At 36.0% G+C, this 27,123-nt stretch overlaps 1 protein-coding gene across 3 annotated transcripts in view; it reads right to left on the bottom strand.

The window, feature by feature from the left end:
* Nucleotides 1-2,053: 2,053 nt before the first annotated feature.
* LOC110378356 (roundabout homolog 1) overlaps nucleotides 2,054-27,123 on the bottom strand; it is a 53,687-nt gene continuing 28,617 nt past the window's right edge. For all 3 annotated transcript variants that reach the window (XM_064036520.1, XM_049840823.2, XM_064036519.1), the window contains 10 exons: nucleotides 19,336-19,477; nucleotides 10,963-11,292; nucleotides 10,416-10,569; nucleotides 8,661-8,791; nucleotides 8,225-8,497; nucleotides 6,820-8,136; nucleotides 6,400-6,733; nucleotides 6,120-6,292; nucleotides 5,138-5,484; nucleotides 2,054-4,937 (listed from right to left, as the gene is read on the bottom strand). In XM_064036520.1, the coding sequence (XP_063892590.1) occupies nucleotides 4,356-4,937; nucleotides 5,138-5,484; nucleotides 6,120-6,292; nucleotides 6,400-6,733; nucleotides 6,820-8,136; nucleotides 8,225-8,497; nucleotides 8,661-8,791; nucleotides 10,416-10,569; nucleotides 10,963-11,292; nucleotides 19,336-19,390 (3,696 nt within the window). In that variant the 5' untranslated portion in view covers nucleotides 19,391-19,477 and the 3' untranslated portion in view covers nucleotides 2,054-4,355. The remainder of the gene's footprint in view (nucleotides 4,938-5,137; nucleotides 5,485-6,119; nucleotides 6,293-6,399; nucleotides 6,734-6,819; nucleotides 8,137-8,224; nucleotides 8,498-8,660; nucleotides 8,792-10,415; nucleotides 10,570-10,962; nucleotides 11,293-19,335; nucleotides 19,478-27,123) is intronic.

Below are 27,123 nucleotides of genomic sequence, written 5' to 3' on the forward strand. Positions count from 1 at the left end.
CAAACTTTTAAGCAAATGCAGTTCAATCACAATTACTCGCATAGCTTCGTTGTTAGTGGTTAGATCTGCCGTATTGACATTGATCTGTGTAATTAGGCCCAAAAGGTAGGTAAACGCCCCCAGAACAAATCAGCTAATTATTCTGACCCATTAAATTACTGACGTAGGTGCAGCTAGTGGAAAAAGCTTGCAACTAAAATCAAACTAATATACCTTTTCGTTTATCATTACTTTCTTATTGGTTACGGCCCTCTTTATTATGTGCCTATTTTATTTTAGCGCAATATTTTCAACACAATATTCTTCCGATATCTACCTACTGAAAGCTTTCGTCTTTAAACATTAAGTGACTTAATTCACATCTGAAAAGATTTACCTATAGGGTATCCCTAAAATTTAGATAATTCGAGATGGGATATTATAAATTGCATATCAAATAAATAATCGCCTATCAATAAATACTCATCATTTATATTATTTTTTACATCAAATAACTTACTTCACTACAAATAAACTAAATGTTTAACAAAACTCAAACTGCAGATAATTCGAAATTATACATCAATATGACATTGCTTTTTTTATTATAATGCAATACAGTTAAATTTAGTCTTGTACAAAAATACTACATACATAGCATTAATACTGACTGCACAGCAAATTTTCCATATTTCATAGCAAAATAACTATCCCAGTCGCATATTAACCAGTAAGTACAACAAAACCTATTCATCATATTTGTCTTAATTTTCAAGAAGCCATGCTCGGCAAATTTAATGATTATTATAACAAAAAAATCCTGTCACATTGCATTATTTCTAATTAAAAACAGAACAAATTAACTGAAAAGGTTCGCGGCTTCGCGCGCTTTTTCGTCACTGGAGTACAGAGTGGCGCGATCGAGTAAGATAGAGTTCAATTAAAAAACATTGTATTAAAAATTGAAGCTAGTAACGAAAACGAATCGCTGCAAAACCGACTCCACGTAGTCTTGTTTGCCCTACCCCTAGAGTGCAATTCAAAACCGCGTAGGCGCGGAGGGGCGAGGCGGCCTGCGAGCTGAGGAGCAGGTAGTTTTAACGCTCGCCGACGCGGTTGAGGCTGGCCGGCTCTGCCGGCCAGTAAGCCGAAGCTGCGGTGGTGAGCGTGAAAATCATCTGCGACGATAAGCTCGCATGGGACCGCCGGAGCCCCGCAGCGCCGGAGCCGTGACAGAAGCCATGCTTGCTGCATGTTGCATGCTTACTTCCATGTTGCATGCCTGCTTACATGCTGCATGCCTGCTTGCATGCTTCAGGCTTGTTTGCTTCTTACAGGAAAATAAAAATTCCAAAACTATGCCAAAAGATGATTCTGACTATAAACATTCTGAATTATGATAGTTCTGCCTTTTAATGACTACTTATATGAAATGTATGCCAAAAGGAAATACTGACAATGACTGACAATGCACCAGCCCCATTTTTTTTAAGAACTATAGTATGTATGTGCAAGCATATCATCGGACTTGCGATCCGACTCAAGTACGTGGCGCCACCTGCAGAAGCTAAAAATGTTGCCTATTGGGCAAAAAAGGAAGCGTGAACGCTTATAAATAATTCAATAAATTACAATTTTGTATTTAATTTTATATTTTTTTGCTGATCTCATTATGCCGTAATTAATAAATAATAAGATGACTGTGACTAATAAAAAGCTGTTTTATTCAGAAAAACTGCTGTAAATAATATAAAAATAGAAGCTATATTTAAAAAAAAAAGAGTTAACATGTATAATGTGCATTAAGATTATTAGCTTTGCATTGATGAAAAAGCTTTTGCTTTAGGAAAAAACGCTGTACGCTGCGAAAATAAATTGTAGTGTGTTTAGTGATATTTTGAGTTGCATATTTTGCTGTGCAATCAGTAATTTTGATGGGAATTCGGAATCTTATTGCATAGAAAAAGGATATTTTTTGATTTGCGTTTAAATACTACCCATTTGAGATCAATCAATCCTTCTGGGCAGCTAACATACATCGTCTCCCATAGTGAGGGTTAAATAAAATCCAATATTATTAGTATTTAAATTATTTTATTAAAAATAGGTATCCAAAGACTAATACAAAAATTAAAATCCATCAAGTTTACAATAATTATTGTGTTGCCATCTATTTCAATGAATGGTCGTATCATATCGCACATAAAAATAGGCCTTTGGGCTTGTTACAATGTTTTTCTTTTGTTATTTTAGTTTCAATTTCATAAATAGACACCTTGCTGTTTTGTTTTTAATGCATTCGTTATTTAAAAGTCTCTCTACACATTTCGTTTGTTGGCTATTTAAATAAAACCTATATGTTTGCATCGAGCGCATTCCTATAACATTTTTATAGTTTTCAATGTACAAACCAGTGCATTTTGCACGCATTTTTTTGCGATACGCAAAAGAAATAAAGTGGGATGCATACAAACGTAAATGAGTAGTTAAACCTTTATGACGTTGCATAAATATTGATTTACGATTTAAAACATAACATTTTGCGATCTCTTTACAATTTTATTTAATAAAAGCAAAGTTTTTTTCTGCTTGAATAAACAAAAAATGTGGCTTTTTATTGTTAATAACAAACATGTTTTAATATTATTACGTGAAATGCCTATTGCTCTGATATTTTTGAAAAGTGCGAAAATAGGAACTACCAAGAATTCTGTTAAGAACCTGCAGTCTAACACCTACGTTATATGAATTTGCTGTACATAGCAAGGCAAGGTATCTAAATAAGGGCGAGGACACAAGATCGCGAATATCGGAAACCAAAATTATCAGATTTTATACGTAATGTGAACCCTAATTGCAATGGTATAACAGCTTCTATGTAAAGATTTTGCCGCTCTGACGGTAAGAAGCTCTGAATAAGCAAACAAGTGGCTATATTCAAAACGGCAAAGTTATTTTACGAGAGTTATAGGTCTAGAAACCAAAGTGGAAAAAAGACGAAGACACAGATTTTTTTTTTGTATTTTTTCCAGTCTGGTATCTAGGTTGCTGTTACATTTTAAGATGTGCCTATATATAGTCTTTACGTTCATTTAAATGAAAACACGTGAAGTCTCATGATGAACTTTCTTTGAAGAATTCTATAAACGTTTCTCATTTAGATTAATGTCTCTGGCATTTGGTTTTGTCACCGCAACTCGCGATCTTGTGATCTCAGCCTAAAATAGTCTCTTTAACAGTCGACAGAACAAAACAACATTTGATACATTCATTACGAAGTGAGGAAGGCGAGTCAACTCCATTTTACATTATTTATTTATTTACAAAATGAAGGACTAATTTTATTAACATGTTAGAGTAATTTCGTTTTTTTTTTCTCAGATATGGAAGCGTCCTAATAATAATAACATTCTTTAACTATTACATGACTAAATACATTTGATATGCAATACAAGTCGTGCTATTTAATATTATAACAAGTGGCTATATAAACTCATATCACATGATCTTACGTAGATTATAATTTTAGTTTTGTAAAAGCTTCATTTGAATTTTATCTCACAACTCCAATGTTACTTTATTTATTATTTAGCTATGATCTCTACATATGGCACATGAAATAAACTAAATAATAATACTAATTAAATACAGATTAATAGAACTAATAATATAACTTTATTATTCGAATAAATTATTGTTATCTAAATGCAGTACCGAAACAAAACACTATCGTTCGAGTTTCAAATCTATTAGTATTATTATTTACAATGCTATGAATCATTGAATAAGGTAATGTTACTTCAAATTATTGCCAAGCGTTAATTTGTTGTTTCTAGTTTAATTCTTTACACTTACACTAATGATATAGGATTACAAATTCGTTTATTGATATTCAGACGGATATATCAATTGAATTTCCAATTCCAATAATAACATTGTAAACATTTATCAGAATTGATTAACTTCACCAAGTTTAGTTACTTCAAGAACATTCGTATTCGTTAAATTATTATTTACAATATTTACAATACTCTATAGATACAAAGACTAGGAATAGTTGAAAATATATGATTAAAAAAACATCAAATAAATCACTGTCAGTTATTGTGCGCTGTTAAATAGGCCAATTCAGTTTTCAAATCACATATTTTATATAGGCCTTTTCAGTCCGCAGGAATCCAAAACAAAGTCACTCACTGTCACATTTTCACTTTGAAAAAAACAAACGAATCACGATTCTCTTTCTACACGAGTATACTGCAACTGTACAACGTGAGGAAGAACTGCGATCTTAGTGACGTCACTACACTATTAGGAAAGATATCGGTCTATACGTCCGTTTGGCACAGGTCGCCGAAAACCGGCAAGGCGTGATACTACCGCGTTACAGAGTCGACGCGGGGGTGAGGCGCTGGAGGAGGATGGGTGGGGGCCAGGCTAGGCTTGGCACCTGTCAGCCCTTGCCCCTGTCTGAATGACGTCAGTCTGGCCAGCGTCCGCGTCGCATCGTTGTCAAAGTTAGGCCTCTCGTACTGATGCTGTGGTCTCTGCCGCTGCGGCTGCATCGCTTGCAGCTCGTCATAACCACCGTCTTCTGGATAATTCTCCTCGTCTGTCTCCTCTTCACCAAACGCTCTATAAGTCGATTCCGTTTCGGAATTTTTCCTAGAACTAATCCCATAAGTGCGACCTATTAGGGACTGTGTGGCGTCAGTCTTTGAGTTTTTATCACCTTTTCTATCATCTAGGCTCTGATTGTATCTTATTTGAGCCTTCTGAGTCTTCTCTAAGGAAGGCAAGTCGTAAAACTTAAGGACGTTTGGATGACCTTGGAAGTATTTTTCACTATAGACATTCCTGTTATAGTAGCCTCCATTGCTGGCTGGATACATTTCCTCTTCAGGGGCGTACCGATTGTCGAATGAATCAACATTCTTCCCCGTTGGTGGAAACCAACCCTGTTGAAAATAAAAACAAAATTAATTCCTGCAAAACATCGAACTTTATTGTGTCGATTGCCTGATATTAATTGCATCCCAAACAATTAATTCAATGCAGCTTGAAGCTACAGTTGAGTGAATAAATTAAATGGCTCAAATTCAAGTTGGCAGAGCATCAAATTTTCGAAATCGAGAGCATTATATAATTGGACACTTACCAATGAACTCACACATTGCCTGGTATTGGCAACTAAAGTAACCGAGGCGTACGCCGCCGGTGAAGTTGCAGTTTTACTTGTGTTCCATTCATTTGCATTCGCTCGAGAAGACGTCACTTCAGCATATTCAGGTAATTGGTGAGTAACTTTGTCGTATTCTGAGTTGGCTTTCTCTTTGCCCTGATTCGTTTGAGTACCGGACATGCATAATCCCGGCTGATTCTCCATCCACAACAGTGACTCAGTTTTTGTCACCGTGTTCTTGTTGTAACAACTGCTGAGCGGATGAGACAAAGACACGGCCGCTTTTATGTTCATTTGAGTCACTAAGCTCGTTCCGTTGGAATCTAAAACAACATCTCCAATTAGGCATACCACGGATTTCCTTCATTGTAATACCATTTGACAACCATTTCATAAACCGAATGCAAATGATCTCGTTTACTGAATACTTAAAAGATGTAAAACGCAATATAAAACAAACAAAGCGGGGGAAATTGGCTTAAAGGTAACTGGGTGAGTCAACAAACGAATCGCCTGGAGAAAACAAAATAGAAAACATTTACATTTACTGGGTCTTTATTTCTCGGATTTGTATCATTCCTTTGTACCCCGAACGTGAATGCAAAGTGAAAGAGATCCACTGCGCTCACGAGAGGGCTCGCGCTACCTTTCAACTCGAAAGTAATCTAGCTCCCCTCCCTTACCGTCGCACGGCAAAGCCTCCATCAAACAAACGCTCGGCGCCCTGCACCACCCCACGACACCCGAGGAATGTTTTTAATTTTGAAATTCTGATGCTGATTCCTTGGAAAAAATAGCGATTCGAGATAAGCTGAATAATTGTTTATTTTCGAGTTAGCATCGTCAGTTGTTTTATGTGAAAACGACGTGCTCGGCACAATCAAAGGTTTATATCCGAAGCGTTCATTAAAATCGTTGTTGTGTAGGGTGGTGCACTCTATCATGAACTAGCACTTACCATAAATGTTAGGGAGAGCAGACTTTTTGGCGAAAATGTTGTGCTTCCGCACGTAAATAATGCCGCCAATCACAATTATTTTGAACAGAACAATCGCTCCAATCAAAAAGTAAAACCATGTTTCCATAACAAAGTCCCCAGCCACTATAGACACCTCCCCATTTATCGGGTATCTGAAATAAAATAAATATGTCAGGAACGTCCGTCCGATGTTACATGTAATGACATTTCATTTGCGATTATTATATTTCTGCGGATTTTATTTGGGATATGCAATTACCTGGATAAAGGGTCGAGTCCAACGGAGCGAGAATCGATATTTAAATATACTTTTTGGCTGAATGGGCCGAGCCCGACGATAGTTTCGGCGGCAATTTGGACCGAATAGCTGACACCTGACGTCAAATTAGTCATAATTAGACTAGTGGCTTGATGAACGGTCGTGTTGATGGCCACCATGGATTTGTTCGCAGGTATGTCCAGCCAATTAACCAGCACGTTGTAACCGGTAATAATTCCGTTTTGCAAATGGGCCTCCGGAGGGGACCATTTTAAATGAACGGTTGTAGTATTTAAAATGAACATTTCTATGTTAATTGGTGGACCGTCGGGAACTGCAAGAAAAATAATACGTTAGTCATGTTAAATAGATGCCAAAAGACGGTCAATGAAAGTAATATAAAATAGTCTGAATATTTACCATCATCCAAAGTTTGAGCAACTCTGGAATTTGAGGGCTTCCCCTCAAACCTCTTATAGAATGGTATGAGGAAAAACTCGTATTTCGTATATTTTCGCAAAGACGTTATTTCATATCCCGAGACATCGTTGGAATGCAAAATAGTTTTCATTTCATATTCGGTCGTTATATTGTCTAGGGGTCTGAAATAAATGAATAAACCCTCCAAGTAGTAAAAATTTAGTATTTCCCACATGAGCTTTATAGTTTTCGAGTCAATCGGTGTGGCTTCAATCAGTTCTACAATGTTGTCGGTTAGAATATTGTTTCTGAATTCCGTATTATTTGAAAATACTCCGGTCTCCCATAAAGAGTTTGCATCGTCACCAATCGTTACAGCGTCGGATACCGGGCTTGGACCCGACAGCCCGTGGGAATTTTCCGTCCGAACTATGAACATATAAGTGACTCCGGGTACTAAAGATTTTGCTACGAATTGTGTATGATGGACCCGCCTCGCCAATACTACCCAACCTCTCGAATTCCTTGGAGTGCTATTCCCGGATAAAGTTTCTCTAGAAAATACTTCTACTTGATATCCGAGTATAGATGATGAGCCAATCTTGTTATTCTGATTCCACGTTATAGTGACACTCGTTTCTGTAACGTTGTATATTAGAGGTTTTGTTGGTGGTCCGGGTAGAGACGACACATCGGCAGCTCGAAAAAAATGAATATTCGGATTAATCGGGCTATCGACAAGCAACACGCCACTCCACACGTATTTCCCATGATGCGAGGACGCGACACACGTATAAGTACCGCTGTCTATTTTGTCCAAATCCTTCAATATGAGAGTGCCGTCATTAGTAACATTCCTTCTATGATTTTGTATTAATGCTTCCCCTTCGAAATACCAGGCGATGATTGGTTCAGGTGTGCCGACTGCTGTACAGGGGAAAACTGCCATCGATTTTATAGGTAACGTTTGGTTAGAGGGCCCGTTTGTTATGATTGGCGGTGGGCGGTCATCGTCTGACGTCACGGTTAGTTTCCCTCTGACAAACGAACTGCCAGCGAAGTTTACCGCCGAACAAACTATCGTGTTTCCACTTTCATTTTTATTTGTGTCGTTGATTGTTAGTACAGTCACTCCATCTAGTACTGTGGTCGCGTGGTATTTGCCTCTAGATGTACCGGGGAAGATGATAGTTCTATTGCCTTCTATGCTCCAGAACATAGTTGGTTCTGGTCTGCCTGTGGCCGAACAAGTGAATGTGGCCATTGTCCCGGTTTCTACATTCACCGAATTGGGTCTTAAAGTTATTGAAGGTGGATCTAAAAAAACACAAATTATTATTAATTAATTACCTAAAAAAGTTTAGTAAATAGGTAGAACATCAAACATTTCAATCCTAGTACTAACCATAAACAGTTAAGTACCCGCTAGCGCTCACAGCGCCAACAGAATTATCAGCTTCACAAGCGTATTCTCCCTCGTCCCCTAGAATAACGTTGTCGAGTCTGAGGCTTCTGTCGTCAAGAACTTTGACGCGGCCGAGTGGCATGTTTCCACCTCCAGCGGTCCTCCGCCACAGCACGTCCGGGAGGGGGTCCCCCCCCACTCGGCACTGGAATGTGACGCTGCCTCCAGTCTGCGCCACCACGTCCTCCGGGCCCGTGATTAAGTACGGCTTAACTGTGCAGTGAGAAATGTCTCGCTGAATTACATGACAAAAGAGGTGTTCGCGAGAAATGGCTCACAAATGTCGAGTCGCAAACAGAAATTACCGAGTTATGAATTGAATTCAACAAATCTTCGCTAGTTGCAAATTCGAGGTACGAAATGAATTGTAACTCACTGTGTATTCGGAGCATCGCTATGGCCGATTCCCTCGTTCCCGCCGCATTCCTCGCGATACATTGATATCTTCCGGCGTCGGTTTGCCTGGCGTCTTGTATTACGAGATTGCCACCGTCGACTAAATGCATCCTGGGGTAATAAAATATCATAAGCGTTGAAAGTAAACAATTGTTCCAATATTAATAATGAAGCTTTTTATTCCTTCGAACAAAGTGCATAGTAACAAAGTCATTCAAATGTGGGGCGGAATATTTCAATGGGAAATTAACATTTAATAAAGGGTCCGGTGAGTCAGAACTATTGAGATTTTTACTTGATTGCTTGTCGAGCTCTTCAAATATCCCCTTCTTTTATAACTTTGATGTACCTCCCTCTCCGCGTACTGCTGTTAATTATTTTTATGCTCCACCATACGTAACTGCGCGCCCTCAAGATGTGACGCTCATAAAAATTCATAGAGACCGAAGTGAAAATTGGCAATATAACTTTTGAGCGAGATTCAATTCACCGTGTTAAGGTTTATTTCATTTCGTTTAAACAACTTTAAACTTTATGTTTGTATTAGTTACACGACGTTATTCTAACAATGATATCGAGGGATCGTTATTGAGTAATTTTATCTATTTCATAAATTATATTTAGTTTATGACTCATTAGATTAAAGGACCTATTCACAAACTATTGATGCAAAACGAAATAAAAGTATCTATCAACCCTATAAACCAAACGAAAAATCATTGTCTGAAGATCTTAATCAGGTCTCCAAAAGCTCTATAAATATTCCCAGACAGTTAATTGCGACCATTACAAAGTCGCGCTCGTAAAAGATTGTTCGCTCCCGTGGCTAAGATACGCATAAATTAGTACCTAGTTTGATTGCCCGTAAACATTATTAAGTAATAAAAATGGAGTGTCAATGTTCATTAATTGTTTTTAAATTTTTATGTTTCTATTTTTGTTTGAAGCCGAAAATCGATCTCAGTGCCGTGCACTTGGAGAGGCCTATGTCCAGCAGTGGACTGCGATAGGCTGATGATGATGATGAAGATGTTTCTATTTTTGTTGCTATCTTCATATTTATCATATATTATGTACTTTCATATCGCTATTTTATCGCAGTACGTCTTATCTTGATGAGCTCTTAAGGAGGCCTTTAAGAACTATCAAAAATTTTAACCATTTTATTTTCAGTAAGTTTTAGGCTATCAATCCCCATTTTTGTCACTTGAACTCTCGAGACACAGTCTGAAAATCCACGTACTAACATTAAGATCTCACTCGTACATTAGCCCTCCATTTACTACTTACTCCATGCCAATGAACACGGTAGAAGGTATGAAGATATCCGATATCAAACGACTGTTCGAGTAGCTATTCAAGACTATCATGTTCCTACCATCCCACTTCGGTATGAGCGGTAGCTACCCTCGAATTTGCTTCAAACTACCCTTTATCACGGACGCCGTAACTTCGGATAACATGTTCTTTTAAGTGTAAGTTTGAAATGGCTTGTAATGCTCGTTCGGTTGGTTTGAGAAGGTGGAGATTTTACTTCGATCGGCATTCTAGATCTAGGTACCTACTAAAGTAGGTACTGTGCACTGTTTTGGACTAGTTATTTTATGATTGTTTTAAAATAAGTTTTTATTATTTAAAGTTCTAGGTATATGACCAATGGATGTCCCTTTTTAACAAAAAAAATAAACTGAAATCCTAACTAGAAGATTTTGAAAAAGAATGTTAAACTACCAACCTGGAGTCGCCATCAAAATGCAGCATCTGTCCATTCTTCTTCCAGTAGACGGTAGGTTCTGGTGACCCTCGCGGTGGAGAGCATTCCAGTATCACAGTTTCACCCTGAGCCGACTGAGTCGACACTGGTTCCAGTCTGAACTCCTCACGAAGAACTAGAGGAAAATATTCCGTTATTACTTATTAGTCTTCTAGGTTATTTTGTATGGACTATTCCTTAGCATCCAATAACTTATCTGTTAAGATATAAATTCAACTATAGATATTTTTTATATTTTTCTCCCGATGCGAAAGGTCCACAGCGCCTTCGAACAAAAAAAGGTCAACAACGACCCATATTTGCACTTTACATGGCTTGGCGAATGCGCAATCATGTGGATAAGTACGGTAATCACACGAGCGAATGACCATCTAAACTGAGGTTAAAAGTTCATACTCCTACTTTTTTAAACCGTTTGCTCCACTTACAAATCAAGATAAAACTGTTACCCATGCAAGAAGAAAGCAGCAATCAGCACAATTACTAAATTACTGAATAATTAACTTACCAGCGACATGCAAAGTTGCGTTTCTGCTCCTTGCTGTTCCGTAAGGATTGGTGGCTTCACACCAGTACACGCCAGCGTCGGAGTGTACTCTTCCATGAGTGGTTCTGAGGAAGAACAGTCCTCCAGCGGGTAGTAAGCTCCTGTGGGTGTCGGAGACTACGAGGACGCCTCCCTTGTACCATCGAATGGTGGGAGAGGGGGAACCACCAGCGCGGCAGTTGAGGGTCGCAGGCTGGTGACGCGCTACTGTGACGTCGATAGGCTGTTCTATGATGTAGGGCGCTTCTCCCGTGCTGACGTAGTCATCGCTCATGCCACCATTTACTGGACCTGATGACAAAAATGAAGGTTTTAAAGCTGGATATAATAACAAAATTGGCAGATTATTTTGCTGATTCTAGAATGGTTTTGCAAAAAAATACCAGATTCTTTTGTCTGAGGGCAAACATTAGCACACTACTTCTGCGTCACAACGACCCTAACAATATAAATTACTGTGTAAACACTTATATTCAAGTGTTTATGCAGTAGCGTGTTAGGCCAGCGCCATGAAAGGCGACGTTCGATCCCACCCACTGCAATTTCTCACCAACACACAAGCTTTATTTTAAAATTTTGCCTAACAAAAGCCCTTTCCGACCTAAGGTTTATTTTAATAATAGGTGGAGTATGTCATTTGCAGTTACTCTAAAGCGTCGCACAATAATAATGAGCTATAAACACAGGCTTGCCCATGGCTGAGGGTCCCCCTAGGATGCTGTGCCCCGAGACCCTACTATTTTACTCTGTTTACAACGAACGCGCAGATGTTAGTTTTTGACACTCGAATTGATGTATGTCTATTGTTACTACGCGCTATTGTGGCGCAGAAAAAATCGACGAAAAAAATATTCGATTCGGTGTCCGATTTTAGCAAAATGAACCTTCATAATCGATACGTGAGTCGATTTCATTGACGATGTTGTATTTTGCGAAGGAAATCAATAGGGATTATGCTTTTGTGTGTCGTAATTGTGTTTATTTATTCACGTGTCCCAGAGTTGTGCATGCGGTACGATACAAGGGCTAATCTATAATTGAATCTCCATTCGATTTGCTATCTATGCATTTGTGTGGATAGCCCTATTTTTACGTATTTTGGGAAAGTATTTGGTGGCCCAATTACGTAAAAATAATAATAAGCTCCTAAGTAAAAAAAAACAACACAAAGCATGTATTGCTCAAAAATAATAGTAGTAAACAATATACCAATATCGTGAATGGAGAAAACCTTCAATAATTATTTCTTCCTTTTCTCTATAACAGCTTGACGTATTTCGACATGTTTAGCTTTTACATAATACGATCCCCAAAGTTGAGACCCTTCAAAAACTCTCAAAAAGTGGGAAAAAAAACTGTCGTTGTGAACACTGGATGGTGACAAAAATAATGGCTGGTTCGCGTGTTTGCATTCTTTTATGAAGTTTCTTTTACAACAGAATAGTGAACTATTTTCTAAAATATTTTAACTAGAATATCAGAAACAAATAATAAGACATGATTATTAACAAGTTGAGGAAGCATGTTCGATCATTACGTTTGGAAAAAATAAGACCACTACTATGCAGAAGCTACACTTAGGTTACTTTTCAAAATAATAAGTAGAAAACACTCAAAATCCTATTCATTATTCACAAATCAGCTAAGATTAAACCGTAGAAATCCTTTTAAAAGGCTGTTTACAAAAAAAATCGACCCATAGCACCCAAGAGTCACCATATGAATGGATATAGAGCAAAAAACATTGACCATAGACGACTATAGACCGTCAGTGACGGCTATAAATTAGGTGTCGCCATCGTAAAGAACATGGATATGATACGGTTCACTACGTAGATAGTAGTGAGTGGCCTTAGAGTTAGCGGGAGCGGTTTAGCCACATGTAAACTTCTTGCTAGTCCTTTTGGAAATGAGTGAAGATGGCCTATGGCCAGCAGCGGACGTTCTATAGTTACAAACTTCAGATATTTCCAGGACTCTACATAGGTAATTAGTGCTGATGCATGTTTATGATTTTCAAAAAGTGGCAATCAATAAATTGGCGATAGCGTAAATAAAAATTGAAAAGAATAAGTAGCTAATTACACAGTTCTGAAACAATACTCTAAGTATGATACAATTCTCCACAGTCGATAGGTATGATGAAGTTAATTTCGAAAATCGCTGATTTCCTAGCCCCACATTCCTGAACGTGCAGAGATAAAAATAAGATTTAGCAGATTGCGAGTAACATAAAATATTGTTTATGTTTATCTCGATACGTTACTTTATCGCGCATAAAACTAACTTTATCGCTTAGTTGTGCGTTAGAACTCTGCGTATGTAGGTATCGATCATTAGATATATTACACTCGATATATCGATATATCCTTCCTCAGGTTTATGTTTAGGATATAAACTTTTATGATACGATGTCAATATTGATGTATTTTAAAACTGTATGATGCTTTTACCTAATATCGGTCTCAGTTTTGCCCTTATTTGTATGTGTTAAGGCTACAGAGAAAACAAAACTTGCTCAAGCTTTACAACTCACACGCGAGTAGTTACGCTCTATTGTTCAAGCATCTTTGTTAAAAAAAAGTTCGCGAGGGTGATTCGTGTCCCCTACTAATTTACTACAGGCACATGTCGACACGCGTCGCAAAAGAAAAGTAAATAAAAAAAATCGGTTATAGAGACATGGCTTTCGCATTTAAGGCGAGCGACACGCGGCCAACCAACTCCAAACCGTTGCAAGTCCGTTTGAACTGATCCGTTAATGTTTTTTGTCGGTTCGAAATTGATAGCTCTCGTATTGCCACGAACTAATAAACTTTAGAACATACTATTGCACTCAGTTCAATCGATCTGGGTTTATAGATAATAAACTAACGCCACTTTTGATATGGTACACTGATATTCCAATAAAGCTGTCAGTGGGCTCGTTATATCATCAAAGTCATAAAATCCCTTTGATCGTGTGCAGTTAAATTTATTTACGCAGAAAAAATCACATTGCTTCATGTTATTACGTAATTACAGACTGAGTGAACATTTGAAATGTCCATAACTGCCAGAACTGTCACCCCTAGTAACTTGATAGCCGTTTGAATTTCGAATATCTAATTCTAATGGCAGTGATTGGCTCCCTTAGGAGGTAATCATGATTTTTCGAACGAACACGTGTTCAATTTTGGAACCCTTTGCAATATGAAGCGTTTGTCGTTATTAGTTGCCAGTGCGTTCGCGACGTTACAACTGACTGCACGTACGTAATTAGTGCGAAATTAAAACATATTTTTCGAACGAGTCCTGGCTTTTGTTCTATCCCCCTGGGCAACGCTCTATGAAGTTATTATCGCAAATGTTGTCACGCGTCTAATTAGTTTAATCATGCTGTTTTTTTTATAACGAGTTCGATGAAATAATTATGATTCCTGGTGAAATAAATGAAAATATGTATGTTACATTATAACCCTATATTTTTCTTTTGAAAAGCAACTCAATAGCATATAAAAGACGTTAACATTTTATATCAGAAATATTCAATCCAAAAAAATATAGCCTGTAAATCTGCCATAAAAATCCCGTTCCGCTCAAAAAATTGTAACAATAAACACCATTATCTAACTTTAGTGTTTTATTGGTAGCATTTTGACACATTCAGCATAACACGAACACGTGAACTACTAAATGAACTATACTCACAAACGGCCCAACGACACGCTTAATGAAATAACACTTATATTTTATGGCGCAAAAAAGCAAGAACATGTGCTAAGAATTAGCTCGACGGATGGCCGGATTACTGAAATGTGTTTTTCGTGAGTTACCATGTTTGTCTTGTAAGGCGTTCTAATGTACGAAGGGACAAATTGTTGACACAGTGTCATCTTTCTTAGGGACCGATACCTGGCTGGCACTGGGGCAGCTAGCCGTGTAATAAACAACACCGAATTTCTCACATCCAAAAGCCTGCTTTACAAAATTGAACCTTATTACGTAGCCTTAAAGTTGTGAAATGTATGTTTGATGGTAAACTTTGTTTGGTTTCGCGAGGTGTAGCCATTTGACAGCGTGTTTACGGAAATGCGTCGGCGACAGTCGCGCCGTCTCAAAAGGAACGGTTTGTTGTTATGTCAGATCGGCGCGTGGGCAGATGGAATAACAGATTTTGATACTACACAAAAAGTTGTTGGAGTTACGATTTGCTGTTGAATTTTCTTGTAGTGCTGTGTTTACTCCCACAGATAGTTTTATTTTAAAGTTTAAGACTATACAAAAATAATAAATTAAACGTATCGAACTAGAATTTTATCGAATTAGATACGTTTTGTCTTGTTTTAGGAGAAAGTTTTAAATACCAAGGAACCTATGTACATACATGCAACTGATGCAATACTTAATAAATGTAGAGCAACTACTCAAATATAAAGTAAATTGATTACAGACAAAGATCACTATACTAAGTAGGAAACACTATAATCCAAACACCAAAAACAGACCGTTTCTAAGAGGACAATAAAAAAAATTGTTTAAGACAACTTCCAAGTCGGCTCAAATAGAAGCCTAAACATAACACAAAATCGGAAGCCATTACTCTTAGAACCAGGTACTTCGTTCAAAAAATACAAAAAGGTAGTTTGCAGACTCAAAGCTATCTGATCTTCGAAACAAAAAAGTTCTCGAAAGCCGCTCCTTGCTTACTGATTAGTTAGCGAACGACTATATTTAGAAAAGAGATAAGAATCGGCTGCGAATTTTTCAAAAACAACGCTTTTTTTATTTTTATTACGTAATCTCTCTTTATAAAGGTATAATTTAAAACAAGAATATCTGAAAAGATAGTAAAACAAACTGAATTGATTAAAGACAAGGTACAGCATTAACAAAATATTCGTCAATGTCTTGCTTCATAAAAAGATTGAATACGAAATTGGTGTCTATGAAACAATGATTCAATTCAATTTATGAAAAATAGCCGTTCAAGGCAATATCAATAGTTCCAATTTCGGTCATAACTTCACGAACAAAGCACAATATAGACTGATTTACATCATGCCTATAAAAATGGTACTCAGTTCTAGAACTTTATGAAAAAAGTGAAGTTTTATTAGGGGTCGCACACACGTGTCAACGTTCATAAACGTCATACCTTTGTTTGAGCTAGTGGCGTTTGGGATACCGACCGTATTTCAAATATCGAACAATGATGTTCACTAAACGAACAAGCCCTTTGTATTCTAGCTATATTTTTTTTCTGTTGCCAGTGTTAGCACTGTTTTTAGGTTTTAAAGCCAATTTTTCTTGATGCGCAATCGTTGTTGGAACTCCACTTTAACTATTTCAGATACGACAATTTTTATGATTTCATACAAGCTAATCTTATTAACAGGGTATTTTAAATACCCTTGCAAAATACTTTTGGCTAATAAAAAATAAAAGGTCTGTCACAGATCCCTTTGTACCCGGATAAAGCTTGAACGTGTATTTTTACTCCATAACGTAATTTTCCCATAACCCCATCGACGGAAGCTATTGAACACAGAAAAGTCCATTAAAACTCCACCAATTTTAGGCGATCCATAAACAACAAATGGATTTTTTATAAAGTAAATCGGGGCACAGATTATTTTGTGTATGAAACAAGAAGGTCCGAACTACGATGTAACCTTGTCTATGACCGCTATATCTATATGTCTAGACGTGAAAAAAAACATGTATCTATATCTATAAATAGCTATAAAAAGTCTCTATGCTGGCTATTTATAGATAAGTAGTGTGTAGATGGACATTTACAATAGGTGACTGTGAAAAACTGAAAACGTTTATTAATGTTCACATTTCAGAATTATTTTTAGTCCTATCATATCATATAAGTGTTTAACATCTGAAAAAAAAGGTTGTAATTTTAGATCTTTACAGATTTGGAAGGCAAATGTTGATGTCGGAACTTAGCTGAACTAACAATATTTATAAAAAATGGCATAGTACAAAAAATACTATAAATCATCATTTTGATACGCTTTCAATGCATGTTAAAGTTTTTTCACCGTATATTGTTGCAAAGCATTAGTTACAAAAGATGGGCGTCATACAACATTGGCTTAACTTCTTTACGCTTTGATGGGTGCCCCGGGCAAATTCTGTCCTGTATTGAAGTTCTGTAGGGTAGTGGAGAAACCCTGCTGTGATTTTAGTGTATTTTTTCAAAGATATTCTGATAATGTGATCAATGAGAGTTTTTTTTATGGATTTGATATAGATAGTTCGATAGATAATAATATAATACCACTTTGAATGGTAAATATTTATTTATTTATATTTATGTACAAAAAATGGTACATTGGCAGACTTATTTCCTAAGGGCATTCTCTACCAGTATGATTGACTGGCCTATAAAAATCCTCAATATATTATTGTCATTATACTTATCAAACAATGACATAAGATAACCATTTTTCTCTATCTAGAGGTAAAACCACCAATTGTACTTGTTGACTGATATTATTTAACGTGACGAGAATTACTAAAAATAATTGCGATTTTATGTAAAAATCGCAATTATTTTTATTAATTATCCCAAATGACCAAACAGCATTATCCTTAAAATCAACTTCGACAATGACCAGATACGATCCCAAACCGCCATAGAGTATAAAATACGCGACAGACAGATGCGGCACACACATGTGTTTTGTTACACTAATGAGATTTGTCAATAAGTTACGCTTCCCGCTTACCATTAGCCCCGGGAGTATCATTTACTTACTGTGTTTATTTTGTAAAACACGATTTTTACCGCTTTGAAACAGTGGTCGTTTTTATTGAGTGTAAAATGGTTTTTTGGTGTTTTTTTGTTGGGTAACGTTTATGAAGTTGAATGTAGGGTTGTTACAGTTCCACACTAAGACAAAGATACAATTATAAGAGTATGTTCTGAATAGTATTACTAATAATCATTAACAATCGGTTTAAAAAAAGTCTTAAGTAGCTCCATCTGCTTATTTTACAACAACCCTGGAACCAATAACTGAATTATGTTTAAGTATGAGTAACTAAAAATTCTGCATACATTTTGTACTAAAAAAATATATGCAAATGCAAAAGAGAAACTCATCAATACAATAATATATTTTTTCTCAATCAGACAATGACAACCCTAATTTGCCAAGCCAATTATACAAATAAACAACAAAATTATCCAAAAGAATAAGCAAAGTCAAGGTTCAACAGTAATAGCTGGCCTTGGTCCCATGGGGTTGCGATCCCCATACATTTGTGCCTTGCGGTACCATCTTAGATTTGTGGCAATATGGCCACCGAAATAACCGTGTCAACGGTTCTATTGGCTTTATTTATCACGGTGAATTAGGGCCGCTTTGAACAGAAGTCAAATTTAGAATAGAGACAAATTGCTGGCCTAATTGCCTCTCTCGTTTTTCTTGTTAAATGGGGAAATATTTATTTGGAACTTGCTTTCGTCCGTCTTTCATTTCATTCTAGGACTTACTAGTACCATGCAGACTAAACAGTTGACCCGATGGTTGACTTTGTAAATGTGAAAAGTAAATATTGATTCATATCAATGTTTTCAGTCGGTCTGATACCGACTGAATATCTGGTCTTTGTAATGTGCTTATTACTATTCATCTTCATACTGATTTATGTACCCAAACAAACTCGACCTACTAACAGTTTACAGTGTGCTCTTAGGCAACTATACAGTAAAATATTAAGATAAATGGGTTAGGAAGCACTAAGAAGCTTCTAGTCTGAGAGTCCAATATATGGAACTGGGCCAGTACGAGCTACAGTCGGACAATAGTTCAGCATCGCCTACGTGACGATTATCATGCTAAGGACCACTTAAATCAAAGTGAGCAATGGCTTCTTCTTGTACAGTCAACTTCAGGTCAGTGGTAACAGTTTTATAGGAAAATCGTACTTATTACTATTGTGTTAAGGTGCATGACAGTTACCACTGATGTGCGATCTACTGTACCTAGGAAGTTGCTTTCGATTTTACATTTTGTATTGAATAAGTTAAGCGTTACGTCATTTGAGGAGAAATTTTCTTCGGCCGGAGATTAAGAACGTGCTATTTATGGACTTGATTTGGTTCATGATATTTAGTCGATATAACCGTATACCTACTGTATTTTATATACACTATATGTACCTGAGAGTATCTGCGTGATAGTATAGATTAGGACAGGTAATAAGGAGCAATTATGGGGATGCTTGACTTTTCAAGGCTCACAAAAGGCGGTGTTGATTTTATCATATTATTTTAATGGAGTATCATGAAACCTAGGCTCGTATCGATGTTTAATTTAATAAAAGTCTTACCTGAGCAGAAGCATATCAGTCCAAGTAAAGATGTCACCACGGCGAAGGTATCCATGGTGGATGGCCACTACCACATCTTCAGCTTAACGAGTGATGTTCCTGAACGAACGGTTTCTTTAACATTTTCTCGCTTTTCTATCATCTGGAACAAATAAAATATATGTAATTTATGTTATGTGTTATGTATGAAAGCTTGTTGAGAATTTAAACTAATAATTTTGCCTTAGCCCTAACCCAATTTCAAGCACTCGTAGTCATCATTAAATTAGTAATAAGCGTTAAAAATATTTTAATTATTACAAATACATTGACTTCATTACATTGACGAGTAGCCTGTAAATCCGAAATTAACTGTACTTCACCTAAATTAAACTACTCCTTACAGATTACTCAATGTTTCGCCCCAAAATAAACACCTTTATTTTCATTCAAATATCCGCTGTAATTGTATTAAGTTCATCAATTTAGGGTCTTTTCGTAATTTAGTTTAGTTACACGTTGGATTTCAGAAAACCCTTGCTTCCTTTATTCAATAATACTATAACGAGATAAGAGGGCCCGTGGGTCTGTCCGGTGTAAATTTAAGGAAAGAATGGTTCCGCCTATGTTTCTATTCTTCTTATTATATGGGCCATAAGTATCTGCTTCAAAAGGTATGAATGTGTAATAAATTGTGTCTGACTTGTTACCTTTTAATATGTCTACTGTCTGTAGGTATGCAACAAAGTTTGTTACAGCGTATTGATTGAGATACATGCCAATACTCAAAATAAGATAACCCTTCTGAAAGCCTGGGCAAACTGGCATTTTTAAATACTTCCGGCTAATTTTCAAATTACGCAAGTCTTCTCACAATGTTTCTAACTATACTCCATTTCATCAAAGCTTCATTCAAAACGGTGTCAATAGACAACAAAAACCATTCACTAAATCAAATTCAACCACAACAATCTGCCAATTTGAGGTTTCAAAGTTCATTTACATCTGAAATTCTAAATCCAAAACACAACTTTAAGGGATTGAGCAACCACATCTGTGTCAAGTACCACTGGGCCTTCATAATAATATAATTTATACAGTAAACAAAATATGGTGACATTTCCCCTTGCATCAATGTAAACAACTTCATATTATTTATTTGGATTTATCAACTGTAAACAGCCGTCAAGAAATATTTGGGACTCTTAAATCAGTTTGAAATGACTGGCTGGAAGTATTTTGTGAGTCATGATGTTAAGTGTAATGTGGGACTGGGAGACTCTTAAATAATAAAAATATAAATAAAAAAATGCTTGTGGTTTTGAGTTGAAAATTATCGTCATAAGGAGCTGAATAAGGTACCTAATGAAAGCAAAAGTAAAGCTGAAAGCTCAAAAACTGTTTTTTACGACTGTGCTGTTCATAGTGTTATATTAATTTTAGTGATATTAGTTTTTTGATTAATTATAAGAGGTCACGAATCACACGAAAAATCAAACAGTTTTCATTTTGTAACACTAAAAGTCAGCTACCAGAAAATAAACACAACATTTCAACACATGTAGTTATTAAAACTGGCTGTGATCAAAAACTTTATTAATATCAATGTTTAGAAACATTTAATCTCGATCATCATCCATGTTACAACATGTAATTCGTTCAATAACTGTCTTGAAGTTCTGACGACGGTTCGGAAAATGTGTCATGTTTATGAAATTCACGAAAAGAGTTACCGGCCACAAGTCGGAAGACATTAAAAATGATGATTTTTATTAATTTTGTTTCACCTACTTTTGAAACGTTAGGCAACGTTTAGCGAAGTTTTGTTTATTTTAAATGGATGTTTATTTTGAAAATTTATTGGGGAATATATTAGATGTTGCGTCTGATGTGACAAATTAGTGCAACGTTGACAGTTATTTATGTACGCTGCATGATATAGGCGGAATCTGTCTACAAATAAATAAATCAAAGCAAAAATTAATGTAATTATGTAATTAGCAATAAGTACTACTTGTATATATTATTTAATTGTGTTATTAGTCTGTAAGCTTTCTGTAAAATAAAATAAATAAATAAAAAATTATGTACTAATAAGGCAAATAACGTGGATTTCAATCCACGTTATTTGCTTTATTAAAAGCAACAAATGCTAGTATCATGTTTTTCTTGCATTATTTCAGGAAAAACTTAGTCAACATAGCTGATATTTTTCCGAAGAATACCAGAAAATCCGTTCGCACTATGACTTGACATCCTTTGAGTCATGTGTCAGAAAACATATACCAAGGTTTACTGGTAAATACAGAGGAGACACGTAAAAGTACGCCAGTCATTTGTCATCCACGTCTCGGCGTAAGCCGCTGTGGATGAAATGTGGACCAAGTGACAACTGGTGTGTAGATTTTAAGACCTGATATTACTATATTATCACGTATATAACTTTCGTCTATTACGCGTAAGACATAAAAGGAAGTGTTACTTAATTTATTTTTAATAATGCCCACAAATTTTCGCACCGACAATATATTTAACTAGCTTCCGCCCGCGTAGAGTTCGGTTATATCGCGTTTCCAAGAGAATTCTTCAAAAGTCCGGGATAAAAACTATCCTATTATCTTTCTCAAGGTCTCTCCTTCTCTTCTCAAAAAAAAAAAGATCTCTTTACCAAATTTCATTAAAATCAGTTCAGCGGTTTAGACGTGAAAGTGTAACATTTTTACTTTCGCATTTATAAAATTAGTAGGGTTTAAATGGCCATAAAATTCCCAATCAAAAATAGATTAAATTGCCAAGCAAACCCAACCAATACTCCTAGTTAACACAAACTACTTAATCTACCCTTCAAATAATCTAAGCTGTAAGTACAACCATAATAACCAAAGTACGTAAACACTATGAACCACTCCAAAATCTCGTCGAACTTCCAAAGCAATTTCATGATTGACAAGGATGTATCAATTAAAACTGACAGCCTCTTCATTGATCCAATAATATTGATATGTCTGATTGGTTACAAATATCCAATACTCTCTCGTGTTTAAGTGAAAAGCTGTGTGTTGATACTTAGTTTGGAGGCAAAGGATTTTATACTTTATGTATGGGGCGGTAGTGTTGATTTTGAGTTGTGCGTGTCGAGAGTATTCGATTATGTTCTGCGGGTACCTAGTAATATGTTAACTAAGGAAGGATTTAATTTTGTTTGGCGTTTTTTTGGTTAGGTAGGAAGGTTACATAAACTGGTCAAAATACTTCAAGTATTTTGACCAGTTCGTCATGACAGGGTTTTCTTAATCAAATAAGTTCAATTAGAGACCTTCATGAGTGTCTTAAATTTTGTTAATCAATAATTTTATAAAACTGCAAGTTCGAGAAAGGCTTTTTTCAATAAATAGCAAACCTAACCTACTGCTTCTACTACACTCCGAAACTATCAAATGTATGACTCTGATTTAACTTTTGACTGGTTCAAATTAGTTTATCTGAACACAAGTGCTCTTGACAACTTCCGTGGCGGGTAACAACCACTTGGCTACATGATTTCATATTATATCGAATTAAATTGGTAATGTATATTGTTTGATCGGATTGGGTATGGGAAATATTTGCTTGAGATTTAAGCAATGTTTGGTTAGGTGAGTTACTGGAACGTAAAATTGGCTTTATGACCTTATTTAAAATGTTTTAAGAAATTATTTTGACTGAAAATAAAAACTAAATAGATTATTTTGGGATTTGTTGTTATTCAAACAAGAATTAATAAGCAACAATTTCATTATATACTGGAATATTTCTAAGAATAGTTTTCTAAATCATTTATATCACTACTTTTAGAACAGTTATGAAACAAATAATACAAAATAAGTAGCTTTTTAAATTGTACCTTTTGACCTTCGCCTCTGAGATTTAGGCCAATATTAATAACTCTGTTCTTAGAAAAATATTAATATATCTCGAGAACCAGAAACATACTTTCATATTTTATCTTTTTACTTTTTTAATTTTTGTATACAAGTAGCTAGCTTGCAAAATTCTTGTGCAATGCAAAGGCAGCACAAGACAGTGTAAGTTAGCGTAATTTCAGATTTGAATAAAATCGCGTTTTGCAATTTTAATTTCTCGGAACTCGGTGTAATTAATGTCGTGCTTTAGTGTTTTTCCTTTTGTTAATGGCCGCTGCTTGATGAAAATATTCTGTTGTACTGACATTAATATTTCGGAAGCTGTAGTAGAGAGAAACTGGGGAAGATGAGTCTCTGTAATCTATCTAACGAGGCTTAGTAATACATGAGTACATGCCCATTTTCTCAAACAGGAATAGAATACATTCTTTTGACTGTTGTTAATCAGTTTTTGAATAAATCTATTTTTCACTTGTTTTTTTATTATTTTTTACGATATAGACAAATGAGGCATCTTGGTATGTGCCTATAATTCATTGGTTACATTATTTGTAGTGCGTGCTTTATAGTAAATAAGTCACACATATGGGTCACACAAGGTTTCAAATTAAAACATTACTTTTCATATATTTCTAAGTAACTCTGTTACTATAAAATGGAGATCAAATTTTATAGCGACGTACCATTTTTTGTGAAACATCCGAAGTGGAGCGAGTTGATTGGGGGCCATAACTTATTCTTTCGAAAACATTTTGTTATGATATTAAAATCTCCTGTAATAAGATGTTTTGGCCGACAAGATAAGATACCGACAACGCGTTGTAAATAAAAGGATTAAGGGTTTATATTGGGTTGGTATGTAAGCTTTTTATTAGGGCGCTGTTGAACCGAGATATGAATTCGTGTTATTAATCAGGAGTATATAGAACTTTAGGGAAAGACAGCCACCACATTATCATTGAGTTTCATAGTTTTAACTTTTTACTAGGATTGTTCTTATTTACCTATGGATTTAAAGTTGGTTTGGTATGTTATGAATATTGTTTTTTTTTACAAAGAATTAAAAGGCTTAACTGACGAAGAAGTAGAATAAAAAGCTTAAATATACGCTATCTCGCGCATATCTGCGCTATATCGTTCTATGAAATCGCTATTGTATATGTCATATCCGTCATTTTTATAATATTATGACATTAAAAATGTGTCCTATATCCATAAAGTAAATAGCCACTAGAGAGCGCACTCGCCAATTTCTTCTAAGAACACGACTCACCACTGCGGGCAGGGGGGGGCGACATAATCCGCGGCTACTATTGGTCAGTTCACGGTCGCTACTAAAGGATCGTACTGATCGTAGCCTTATAGTACGCGCAAAATCACTAACTTTTGGCGAGCGTCGGGGCACTGTATGCGCAGTCAAGTGGTTTTATAGTCTTTGCCTATATCAGAGGAAGTATATAAAGCCAGTAACACAACGGATGCTATTCAGTTTAACGACACATTACACTGCAATGGGAAACTGTTAACATGCAATAAACCTGATTGCATCAAAATAGATGCAGCAGTTGCAGTAATCTCCGATATTAGTGCATTATCGTGATGGCTAATCTAGCAGTTTGGAATTCAATCGGAAATCTGTTATGTTTCAGTTGTTTAGTTTGGTGTTCGATTAATTTTAATATGATTGATTTTTATAATAGATTTTTTTTCCATAAACGTGTACAATGAAAATTGTTTTATAACCAGTTTTTTATTGTTCTATGTACATATGCAAACAAAGTCTTCTCTACTTCGAAAGAAAAATTGTTGACCAAATGTTATTTAACACTGCGATAAAACTTTATCACACTTATTTTAGAAAAAAAAAACACTGAATTGTAGGTACAATAATTAAGAAAATAAGTATGGTAAAGCCTTTTATAGCCGTTGTAGGATCCAAAATCTAATTTACGCCAGAAATCCCATTCAAACCTTTACTGATAAGACTACTCAAAAACACCCAGAAACCAAGTAAACAATCAAAAACCAAAAATAAATTAATACAAAATTCTCACGGTGCACATGCCTACGCACATGCGTTGCATCGTCTAGACATTCAACGAAAACAAACGTGACCAAGGTTAAGTTTATAATTTATAGCCACTCCAACGATGACAGGCCACTGCTTGAAAATAATTACCCGATCGTATAAACAAAGGGCCCTTAGAAAGAAGTACTTGCGGTCATTAAAATATTTCTCTGGCTATAGTTATTTGTGTTAATCAACTTGCATAGTTTTGTACAAAGACTTCTGTATGTAAGTTATTAATAAAAAATGTGCATGTTCTCGAAAGCATTTCTTTTAGTAGTGATATTGTGTAATCATTACAAGTTACGCTACTTTACCTATCCTTTTAGGTTTCACTTTCAAAACGCGACCCAAAGATAGCTTCAGCAAACGTTCTAAATGCTTGTACTTCAACATGTTTATTCTTCACATGGTTACATTGCGACTTTGTATACACAAAGCTTACATAGATTTCCCTAAAATATCAACGGAATTTGCCCATATAATACAAGTGTAATATTTACTATACTCGGCCCTATAAGTCATGTCAAAACGCTTATAACATATGAAAATATTTTGACTGCAGCCTTTCAAGTTTATAGGTAAGTCTCACGAAACCTGCGCGCTCGCACGATCACACGCGGTTGCCGTAAACGTGGGTGTTATTATAAAAATAAATGAAAACATCCATACTGAATAATGTTTGTTTTGAACGGCTTACGGTGGAGGCGTGGACCCACACAAAGAGGGATTGATCGCACCGAACTCGTAAAATATTAACCGCTCTACTTTTGGAATTGATTAATTGTCAGTTGTGCGTACAAAACGCGAGTGCCTGCCTGTTCCAATTTAAGAACAGTCCCAAATGTCTATTTGTCGACAACGCAGCCAGTTTTTTAATTGCCGTTACCATCAATCGCTCAGCCGACGTTGATTTACAAGCTAACGACCCATCTTAATGGACAATTGGAATTCAAAATAGACGTTTCGTGTGAAAAGTGTTTGACACGGGACGATTAGTTTTTTGGGCGGTTTCGACATGGTAAGGAGGGTATTGTCACTCGGTGCGTGTACCCGAAATTGCACAAGTTTTTACGAAAGTTTTGTACAATGCGCGTCTCGTTGTTCACAATGGTATATTTTTGTTCGTGCGGTCGGTACTGACAGTTCGCGTGATGTATTGGGCTCGAGCAGAGGATTATTTTTACCCATTTCACAAAGTTTGCATGCATCTATTGTGAACGGCGGAAGCGGCTTCACAAAGAGCCTAAAAGATTATTGTTAAGAGGGAATTTGGGATGCTTGTGAATGATTGGGGATTTGAAATATAATATTTGGCAATGGATAATCAGCTTACTCATTTGTTTTGGTAAATTGTAGAGCTGAACTCCATATGCCCCTAAAAGCTTGTGTATTTTTATTATGAATGTGGACCAAAATAATTAATTCATTTACTGTATATTGATCACAATATGTACTTAGAACAAGAAGAGCAAAGATTTGATTTTTCATTTATGACTTTATAGCTTGTATAAAATAAGTATCTACTAATCACAGAAAATAAGTCTAAATAAGTAAACACATCATACATGTTGAATAAATACTTTTCTAGCTTCAATTTACCGACAGGATACCCAATACGTAAAGCTTAAAACAGAATTACAAGCAACTTACAATCCCAAAAAAACCAAAAGCACCCCGTCCCATTTAGTAAGTAAATAAAAAGAGATTATTAGCGGAGGCGTCAAAGAATCGTCATGTAACAAAAAAATAACAATAGAAGGGACAAAGTTAACACCCCCAGCTTAAGTTAGTGCCAAACTTTTATAATGTTGGCGTAGAAAAACATCAATGTCGCAC

The sequence above is a fragment of the Helicoverpa armigera genome, chromosome 10 (genome assembly GCF_030705265.1).
Source record: "Helicoverpa armigera isolate CAAS_96S chromosome 10, ASM3070526v1, whole genome shotgun sequence".
NCBI classification, from domain to species: Eukaryota; Metazoa; Arthropoda; class Insecta; order Lepidoptera; family Noctuidae; genus Helicoverpa; species Helicoverpa armigera.